At 35.4% G+C, this 10,783-nt stretch overlaps 2 protein-coding genes across 2 annotated transcripts; both read left to right on the top strand.

The window, feature by feature from the left end:
- The first annotated feature begins 1,242 nt into the window (after nt 1–1,242).
- On the top strand, nt 1,243–5,775 carry LOC137820711 (protein SIEVE ELEMENT OCCLUSION B-like). Its single transcript, XM_068624925.1, has 7 exons — nt 1,243–1,525; nt 1,664–1,762; nt 2,853–3,301; nt 3,386–3,495; nt 3,698–3,840; nt 3,927–4,406; nt 4,904–5,775. Exons 1-7 carry the CDS (start codon nt 1,310–1,312, stop codon nt 5,519–5,521), a joined length of 2,115 nt encoding a protein of 704 aa, XP_068481026.1. The 5' UTR covers nt 1,243–1,309; the 3' UTR covers nt 5,522–5,775.
- A 1,181-nt stretch (nt 5,776–6,956) lies between these two features.
- LOC137820524 (leucine-rich repeat receptor-like serine/threonine/tyrosine-protein kinase SOBIR1) lies at nt 6,957–9,274 on the top strand. Its single transcript, XM_068624656.1, has one exon. It carries the CDS (start codon nt 7,099–7,101, stop codon nt 8,977–8,979), a length of 1,881 nt encoding a protein of 626 aa, XP_068480757.1. The 5' UTR covers nt 6,957–7,098; the 3' UTR covers nt 8,980–9,274.
- The last annotated feature ends 1,509 nt before the right edge of the window (nt 9,275–10,783 follow it).

Genomic DNA, 10,783 nt, shown 5'->3' with positions numbered 1-10,783 from the left:
AAAGAAATAAAAAAGAATCATGATGAAAATATAAAATTATTAGAAAGAAATATATTGGAACATTTGACAAACTATATATCAAATTTATTTATTTTATAGAAAAACTAAAATAATGCATAAAACACTCTTAAAAAGCATAAAGCTTGTAAAATATGTGTGTAATTTAGTTCTAAATAACTCCTAGTTTACTCGTAAATGAAAAAGAAGTGTTGGGAAATGTTTCATAGTACCCCATAATGAATGCAAAAATGTTATAACCAACAGCTATGAGAACCCTAAGCTTGAGCGTTTATATCCTCCAATAACAACATTATATAATTGCATAAGGTAATAAAGTAATAAAGGTGAGGTTATAAATACACCATAAATGTGAATAATTCATACTTTAAAATTTTCACCAATTTAAATATTTTTGAGTTTTTTTCTCCATGCACTTAGGTTAACTGTGCAACTCGTGATGTAGTAATTAAATATGTATTACTGAATATTTCATTAATCCCATATCATCATAATTATTCATATTAAAGTTAAACAATAATATCAAAATAATGAAATAATTTATGTTTCCATATATTCTTAAAAATATATATTACATCTTTTTGATTTATATAAAAAAAGTAAGAAATTATTTTTAATTAATATAAATTTTTGAAAAATAATATATATGATTTTTTTTTATTTAACCATAGATTTCAGAAAAATAGCATTTACTAAAAAATATATTAAACAGCATAACAGTTACACTACCATCATTAATCTCTAACATACTATTACAAAAGTTACTTCAATGACAAGTCCTATATAATACTGACTATTACAAAAGTTACTTCAATGACAAGTCCTATATAATACTTACTATTACAAAAGTTACTTCAATGATATGTCCTCCAATAGACAAAATTACTGAGGTAAGCTTAGTGACATGCAATCACTGATGTCACAAAAGCACCAGATCTCACTCTTTTTAACCTAGCTCAATGTTGATGCCATTACCAAAAATATTAAGGATGATAGAAAACAAACTTTGTGTGACTCTATTCTAAGTACAATAAAGCATGTAAGGTAAATCAGAGAGCAGGGACCACAACAGATAATTAAATTAGGTGCATTCTTATCCTAATGAATAGGGCACGTATGAATCGCTTTAGCTTTTTTTAATACCCTCTTGCAAGCAAGGTACATGTTCAACAAAGCTTTATTCCACTTCATATTGCTATATATATATGGTATTAATACAACCACGAATACTCAAGCCAAAACCTATTTCCCTCCCACTGAGTTTTCTGATATCTGCAGCCATTTCAGCAACATGAGTAACCACACTCGCCAGCTAACAGCTACTACCCCTAAGATAAACCAAAGGAAGGAGCGACGCATGTTCTCCACTTCTGATGACAGTGCCATGACCAAGCAAGTTCAGGCCACACATGCCCCTGATGGCCGTGAAATTGATGTCAAACCTATTCTACAAATTGTGGATGAAATTCTGGTTCGGTTTATTGCTCGCACTGTTGAGGGTTATGAAGTAAGAGTTACCTTTTATTGTACCATGTTTACGTTCTGCCACTTTGCATGCATGTGATGAATCTTTAATTAACTCCTCATTTTATTTATTTATCTGTTCTTGTTGTTATTATTATTATAATATCTGGTTTTTTGGTAGGTGAAAAGAGACCAAGATGCATTGGAGATGACTGCTGTTCTGGCTGAATTTGACATGCTTGACTCGCTGGCTTACATCATAAACAAAATTTCGTGTGAGGTTGTTTTCTTATGAAAATCTTCTTAACTTTTATAAAAGTTACCCGACACTGTAACCAAGATAGAATGTGTTCCCATATTTCCTCAAACTATACACACTGAAGAAAGAGTTATTACTTTCCTTATTTTGCATAGAATATACTTTTCTTTGATTCTTATGACAGTGATCAACTGATATCAACCTTCTTATTTACACTTCATTTTTACATCCTCTTGAACAAAAAATATGGCATGTCCAATTTGTACAAATCTCTCTCCTACACAATCACATTTATTTGTTTATTTATAATAATTTGTTAATGGAAATTGACTTGGACTGATAGACTTAAGCCGTGTAATAATTTCTTAAGTTTGATAATATTTTTCTCTTTCTTGTATTTTATCATATTTTTATATTTTCTATCCTTTGAAATATACTCATTTTCTCTTTCGTCTTATGTTATATAACATCATTTATTATATTCATTAGATTTTCAACCTGTTGATTTAGTTGACATGCAATTGTTTCAAATTATTGACTCTTGGTATTCCAAAAATGTCTTTCACATTTTTTTATTTTTTGAAAAAGAATATTTTGAAACATAATAATGTGTATTAAGATTTGAAGTTAAAAAAATAAAATAAATATAATTAAAATATTATTATTTTTGAATTATTAATTGAGTGCCTTTTTCGGTAAATTTCAAAATATCAATTTTTTAATAAAACTTTGGGCCTATAACATGTACCAAAATCTTTATATTTCTTTGAATATCATATAGTGGTGATGCGATGATAATAACATAAATAAAAGAACGTGAATTAAATATGTAACATAGAATGTCCACATATAATAATTACCCTAAAAGGGTAGTTATGTGGCTTTCATATGCATTTTTTTCTGTGTACGGCTTCTCATATGCATTTTCTTGCTAGTATTTACAGCTACAGCCTTGTGTTTTTGTCTTTTGGGATATTTTGGAATATTTATCTCACCAAGTGATTCTCTTGAATATGTGAAAGTATTATGGTTGATTTGATCAAAATTTCTCAGCTCTAAAGTCTTAAAATAAAAGGATCTAGATATGTAATTCCTCACTATATATTGGCAGCTATCATGCAAATGCTCGGGAGGTGGAGATGCACATTCATCGACGATGGTGTTACTGGGCTACATGTCTAGCTATGCATGGCATGCGAAAGTTGTGCTAACCTTAGCAGCCTTTGCTGTGATTTTTGGAGAGTTTTGGCTTGTTGCTCAGTTGAGTGCTGAAAATACTCTTGCCAAGTCTGTGGCCCTCCTCAAGCAACTGCCAGATCTTGCTGAGAATTTCATGTCCTTGAAGCCCCATTTTGAAGCACTCATTAGGCTCGTGAAGGCTGCAATGGAAGTAACCACCTGTATCGTTCAATTCAAGGAGCTTCCATCTGAATACATTTCAGAGGACACACCTCCCATGTCTGTTGCCAGTACTCACATTCCTATTGCTTCCTATTGGGTCATCAGAAGTATTGTGGCTTGTGCCTCTCAAATTGCTAGTCTCATAGGCACAAGAAATGAGTAAGCACACCTCCTTTCCATCATTCACCTCAAATCAATTGTTTTTTTCTTAAATATCAGTGACCCCAATTTCTCAAATTGCAGGTCCATTTCATCTACCACTGAGGCATGGGAATTATCTAGTCTTGCTCACAAAGTTACTAGTATTCATGAGCACCTAAAGAACCAACTGATTCTTTGCTACCAATATATAGGTGGGTACAATTATACTCAGTAAGTTAATTAATTTGCATATATATATATAGCCTGAACTCAAGAGTCTTAATATAGCCTTGGATTAATTTAAAGGGTTTTGAATTGATGTGCTGTTTGAGAGTTTCGGTAAGTATATTTAAGGATAAAATTTATCTAGAAATGAAGCATAAATGACAATTGCATATCCTTAACCCGTTGCAGATGACAAGAGGCATATAGAGGCCTTCCACAATCTGACACGTCTTTTTGAGACAGTCCATGTGGACAACATGAAAATTCTGAGAGCACTGATATATGCAAAGGATGATATCCTTCCACTTGTGGATGGAACTACAAAATCAAGGGTACTTTGATTTTTAGTAACAGGTAGTCCTTTTGTTAAACAAATCTTATTTTTTAGAGTTGAAAACATTGATTTATTGACAAACAGGCTAGTCTGGAGGTACTAAGGAGGAAACATGTGTTGCTGCTCATATCAGATCTTGATCTTTCACAAGAAGAGATCCTGGTACTTGATAATTTGTACAAAGATGCACGATCGAGGGGTGACACACACTATGAGATGGTTTGGATCCCAGTTGTAGACAAAGCGGTCTGGAATGATGTGAACAAACAGAAGTTTGAGTATTTGCAGTCATTGATGGCATGGTACAGTGTCTGTGATCCTTTCATCATTGAACCATCAGCAGTTAAGTACATAAAAGAAGTGTGGAATTTCTCAAAGACCGCTATTCTAGTGGCCCTTGATCCACAAGGCAGATTGTCCTCCCCTAATGCCGTCCATATGATATGGATTTGGGGCAATTTGGCCTTCCCCTTCACAAGTGAGAAAGAAGAATCATTGTGGAAGCAAGAGATTTGGAGCCTTGAGCTGCTTGTCGATGGCATTGATCCTACAGTTCTAGAATGGGTAACAAAATCCTCTGCCCATTTTATTCTATTTCCCACTTGTGTAATATTTTTTCTTCTCAAACTATTTATTTATCACTAAACCATATAAGAAAAAGTATTAATTATAAGGATGCTTTAACAAGATCCATGAAAATTAACATAATCAATTGTTTTCTTAAGATGCAAACCACATTCTTTGGAGTTATATGTTACATTATATACATCTAAATTAAAACAGAACAATTCTCTTGAGAGAAATGAGTCTGACTAAGTGTGAAATGGAAAATTAGTTCCACAGCTGATTCAACGAACTAAAACTTGTAGACACCTCAAATTTTACCAGATCTGATTAGAACTCTAATTGTCATGGTTGTAAGAAGAAATTAATCCAAATTAGAAAAAAATCTTGGTGTAGTCTCTGAAATTATAATGGAGGGTGACTTTAGTCTCTCAATTAAATTCCAAATTGATGTGAGTTGTTAATTTTTTATATTGACACATGAAGTCTGTTGATAGATGGCAGACGGAAAACTGGTATGCCTATATGGAGGTGAAGACCTGGAGTGGATTGAGAAATTCACAGCAACAGCATTGAGTGTGGCAAAAGCTGGGAAGTTCCAGCTGGAGATGGTGTACGTGGGAAAGAGCAACGCGAAGGAGCGGATGCAGAAGATGATAAAAACGTTCAACACGAGAAAGTTCAGTTACTTTTGGCCTAACGTGACGTCCATTTGGTTCTTCTGGACCCGTTTGGAGAGCATGCTGTACTCCAAGTTGCAGCATGGAAGGACGGTGGAAAACGACGAGGTCATGAGCGAAGTGATGACTGTGCTGAGCTTCGACGGCAGTGATCGAGGGTGGGCGATTTTCTGCAACGGCGCCACTGAAATGGCCAGAGCCAAGGGGGACAGTGCTCTGGTATGCTTGCAGGACTTTGACAAGTGGAAGGATAGAGTTGAGGAAGAAGGTGTGGTGCAAGCAATGAAAGATTATCTCGACAAAAACAAACCCCCACATCACTGCAATCGCTTGATCCTTCCTGGGAGCACTGGTGGCATACCCCAGAAAGTTGTGTGTGCTGAATGTGGACGCCAAATGGAGAAATACTTCATGTATCGTTGTTGTGTGGAGTAGTCAGAGTAAGTTGAGTGTAGTGTACTATATTGTTACACACATTGTCGTTGCTTTACTATGTTTAATGTTGGTTTGAGAGTTTAATGTTTTTAGTGTCATAACATAAGTTGTTCCTTTTGTGAGATATGTTAAGATAATGTTTATGTGTACTAGCTGATCTTGAGGCCTCAGAAGCACCATCTGTTTAGGTAGCTGAGACCCCTTGGTAATAAAGTGTGTTGTAGAACTTTTATGCTATGATGGTTTTAAAGTCATGCAAGTGGTAAACATTTATTTTTCTTTGGTTTATGTCTTTTTAATTTTTTCCAAATATGAGAACAGTGGAATGGAAGTCACCATCAGAGAGGAACAGAGAAAGATAGGAGTAGTGAATGGGGACAGAGTGAGGAATGGAGGAGAATATTTCAAAATAAATGGAAAAGAGAAAATGCGTTTGTCTCCACCGTGAAACACACCAGTCTGACCCAGTCATGAGTTTCATTAAAAACAAAGAAAAAAATCCAATCATACCTTTAAATTAAACGACAAAAGACTTGACTCGTTTATTGCGATTTTGAGACTAATGCCCCAAAATATACGTCCAACATTTAACACGACTCCGACCATTGATTTTCACGACCATCAATTTATTAATAATATCAACACTTTAATTTTTTTTTACAGCAATATAAATACTTTAATTAGAATTTTCGAGATAAATTTTATAACTAAGTCATGTTAAAATATCTGTCATACAAGCTGTTATCTAGTTATATGAATGAAAATGATTAAATACTTGATGGACTCAATTTGGTTGACTGAAATTAAGAAAATTGAACCAGCACCATTATAATACTTGAAAAAACAAAAGTATTACCAAGTCAAAAATATTTTATTTATATATAGGAACGTAGCAGATAGTGTTGAAATTTGAAGAATTTGGAATCCTACAACGTTATCAACTCTAAGTTCCCAAGATGAAAACAAGATTGCATATTATGTTTTAAACAGAGGTTGTTATTCAGCAAGACGAATATGATGGTGATGAGGTTCACTAATTCGGCTGTGCAAGGATACTTCCAAACGTAATTTAGTGATGTGGATAAAAAATTTAAATTTACTTACTGGCCATGTGTCAGTATATTACTAAGAAAAGATAAAAGCAGAAAACACGAAACGAAACAAAAAATGTCACTTATGGCAGCTTATAGGTAGGTGTTGTCAGTTGTAAAGGTGCGAGCAGCACTAACTAGGAAATGATGAATAAAGAAGATCTTACTCTAAATAATCTAAGTGCAAGTGAACCTTACAAAATACTAATTACCCGAGTTTTCAAAAAACTGTTTTTCATAAAAGTAAGACTATTTTATTGTTTTTCTCATTTGTTGAAAGAAGACAAACTCAAGAGAAAAGAAAAATAAATAAATAAATAAATAAAAACCAATCAAATGAAGAAGTAAGAAACTTACAGGTAGGAGAGGAGGTGTGGAAGAGAAAAATCAAAGAAGAAGAAAGAGAAGTGCAATTTTTTCCACACGGTTTTGTCTCTATAAAAGTAAGAAAACAAAAAAAGGATGCAGAAGTGAGTGCAAAGCACAATGGTTGTGAAAAGTGGGTTATTTGTTCTATCACTGTTTTTGTTCTTAATCTCCATCGACGCGAAGCTTGAACTCTACCCCGCAGATTTCAAGGCACTATTGGCTCTGCGAAAGGACCTCGGAGTCAACGGTGAACTGGAGGCAAATGAGGCATGTTACTCGGAGGGTGTGTTCTGCGAGCGAAGGCTCTCGACCAAGGAAACCTACGTGCTCCGAATCACGAGGTTGGTGCTGAAATCCAAGCATCTCAACGGTGTCTTGTCCCCCGCAATAGGACGCCTCACAGAGCTCAAACAACTCTCTCTCTCCCACAACCAACTCGTTGACCGCATCCCTCCCCAAATCGTTGACTGCCGCAAGCTCGAATTCCTTGACCTCTCCAACAACCTCTTCTCCGGCGAGGTCCCCTCCGAACTCTCCTCTCTCACGCGCCTCCGCGCGTTGGACATCTCCTCCAACAAACTCTCCGGCAACCTCAACTTCCTCAAGTACTTCCCCAACCTCGAAACCCTCTCCGTCGCCGACAACTTCTTCACCGGAAGGGTGCCTTCTTCCGTCCGCTCCTTCCGCAACCTCCGCCAATTTAACTTCTCCGGCAACAGCTTCCTCGAACCCTCTCTCCGCTTCCAACATTCCTCCTCGTCAGACACCGTTCTCTCCAGACGTTACCTTTTGGACGGTGGTGATGCACCTTCTCCTGCGCCTGCCTCAGACAAGAGAAACTCCCAAGCTTCCAATGTTTCCCCTACAGAGGCACCTGGTCCTTCCCCTAACCACCGAAAACCCAAGCACAGTAAGAGAAAACTCGCAGGGTGGATTCTCGGGTTTGTGGCAGGGGCACTGGCGGGAACCTTATCAGGGTTCGTATTTTCTCTGTTGTTCAAGCTGGCTTTGGCGTTGATCAAAGGAAGAGGAAAGAGAGCGGGTCCTGATATTTTTAGTCCCTTGATTAAGAAAGCAGAGGATTTGGCCTTCTTGGAGAAAGAAGAAGGGCTCGCTTCGATGGAAATCATTGGACGCGGTGGCTGTGGAGAGGTTTACAAGGCTGAGTTACCAGGAAGCGGTGGCAAAATGATTGCTATAAAGAAAGTGATTCAACCTCCCAAAGATGCTGCTGAATTGGCAGAGGAAGATAGTAAGATTATGCATAAGAAAATGAGGCAAATTCGGTCTGAGATTACAACTGTGGGACAGATTAGACACCGAAACCTTCTGCCTCTGTTAGCGCATGTTTCTAGGCCTGATTGCCACTACCTAGTGTATGAATTCATGAAAAATGGTAGCTTGTTGGACTTGCTGGACAAGGTTCAAAAGGGTGAGGGAGAGTTGGATTGGTTGGCGCGGCATAGAATCATGCTTGGTGTTGCTGCTGGACTTGAATACCTTCACATGAGTCACAACCCTCGCATCATTCATAGGGATCTCAAGCCTGGAAATATTCTTCTCGATGATGACATGGAAGCGCGCATAGCTGATTTTGGACTGGCTAAGGCAATGCCGGATTATAAGACTCACATAACCACCTCCAATGTTGCTGGCACTGTGGGGTACATTGCTCCTGAGTATCACCAGATACTTAAGTTCACTGATAAATGTGATATCTACAGCTTTGGGGTTATCCTTGGGGTGTTGGTGATTGGGAAGCTTCCTTCCGATGAGTTCTTTCAGCATACTGAAGAGATTAGTTTGGTCAAGTGGTTGAGGAAGGTTTTGAGTTCTGAGAATCCCAAGGAGGCTATTGATACAAAGCTGCTCGGAAATGGGTATGAGGAGCAGATGCTTCTGGTTTTGAAGATTGCATGCTTTTGCACCATGGATGATCCCAAGGAGAGGCCTAACAGCAAGGAAGTTAGGTGCATGCTGTCTCAGATCAAACACTGATCAATCTGTTGGATAAGTACACGTACGTACCATATTTGTGTTAACGTCTTCGTGTTTAAGAATATAGTTCATAGCTGAGTGATCAATGTTGCTTCATAAGGTAAATAATGAAGCCGTGTAATATTGTTTCCTTCATCACAGATTTGCTGAATTTCCAGAAATGGAAAGGATATAGAAAGAAAAATTCAGCATTGCAATCACCTATGTCCAAAATTAATCTATTCTGTGTCACTATTTGCTTGCACTTTGTATTTTTATGTATCCACCCTGAAAATAAAATACTCCTATTTTGGTACCATTGTTTTCATTTGAGTACTGTAATTGATAGGCTAAAAGAAAGCACCCTTCCTCCTTTGCTACATCTTTGTCAATAGAGCACTAAAAGTTTTAAATTCTGTTTTATCCTACAACAATAGGGGCAGGAAGGGGCAACAAATTGAATAAAAAGTAGTTAATATCTTCTCTAAGTGAAACAATCATAATTAGCTTGCCATTATGTAATGCATAATGAATCTCCTAAAATGTTTAAAAAAGTCTAAAACAGAAAAAAAAAACTACCACAACGGATGACTCAACAGCTATGAAGCTCAGACACTTCTTTTCAATGGCGTGTGGTGTCGGATATTCATATCGGACACCGACACTCGTATAACACTTGTAGAACACGTATCCGTAAAGTGTCCAATTCAAAAGTATTTGTTGGATTTCTGACAATTCTAATGCGGTTCTAAAAAAATTTAAAAAAAAAATACATTAATTTTTTTAAAACTCAAATTTATTATGATTATAAAAGTAAAAAACAAATCTTTTTAAACCAGTCATGAAAAACATTTTTTTCTCCAAAATATAATATAAAACATACTTGTGCACATAAATCTTTACTATCAATTTATATAATATATAGATTCGTGTTCTCGTATTTTATTATACGTATTTTTGGTGTCCGTGTCGTATCTATATAATTTCTGCCCCCATAGTCAATAATATATAGTATGTATATCCAAGTCAACGTTACGGATTCAAGGTTTGTAAGGTTTCCATATGTCCTCATTGAGGACAAGGGGCCAGGCCAAGTGGGCCTGTGATATAATTTACACTGAATAGTGGGTCATTGGAAAGATAACGATTGAGTTCGTTAGTCTAATAAGTGTAAGGAGAAATTATCAAACGGGCAAAGAATTTAGGTAAAGAAGGATTGCAGACTATACAGCACCAATGTTGAAACAGACATTGTACGCTACATTCATACGACACCAATATATGTGTAATTTTCAACGGAAAAGACACTATTTGATACGTGTGCATACATTGGACACGTTTATATGTAATATTACTATGATTTATATGATAGAAAACTATTATTAAAAAATACTTGAAATTCATTTAAAAAATAATTAACCTAAAAAAAATTATATTATATGAATCTGGAAATTAAATAAAAACATTTTCAATATATTTATATAATTTAAATATTTTTAATTATATATAGATTTTGTTTTTTTTTCTATAATCATAATAATAAATTTAAATTTTTAAAATATTTATTTTTAAAATTGTGTTAAAATCATTATAAACTTAAAAAAAATATTTTTTAAATTAAATATTTTATTGATACGTATTTTACTAATGTTGTATACGATATAATATATAACTTATAAGAACAGATAATTTAAGAGAGACATATTATTTAAGAGTTGTGTGAGAAATTCATAAATCATATACCATGAAAGAAAAATCCACATTAACATTGATGATTAATCGTACACTTCACTTTTTATATATACTTTTCCTTTATTCTTTGGAT

This window comes from Phaseolus vulgaris, chromosome 9 (genome assembly GCF_000499845.2).
Source record: "Phaseolus vulgaris cultivar G19833 chromosome 9, P. vulgaris v2.0, whole genome shotgun sequence".
Taxonomy (NCBI): domain Eukaryota; kingdom Viridiplantae; phylum Streptophyta; class Magnoliopsida; order Fabales; family Fabaceae; genus Phaseolus; species Phaseolus vulgaris.
This window is presented reverse-complemented; position numbering and strand designations above follow the sequence as displayed.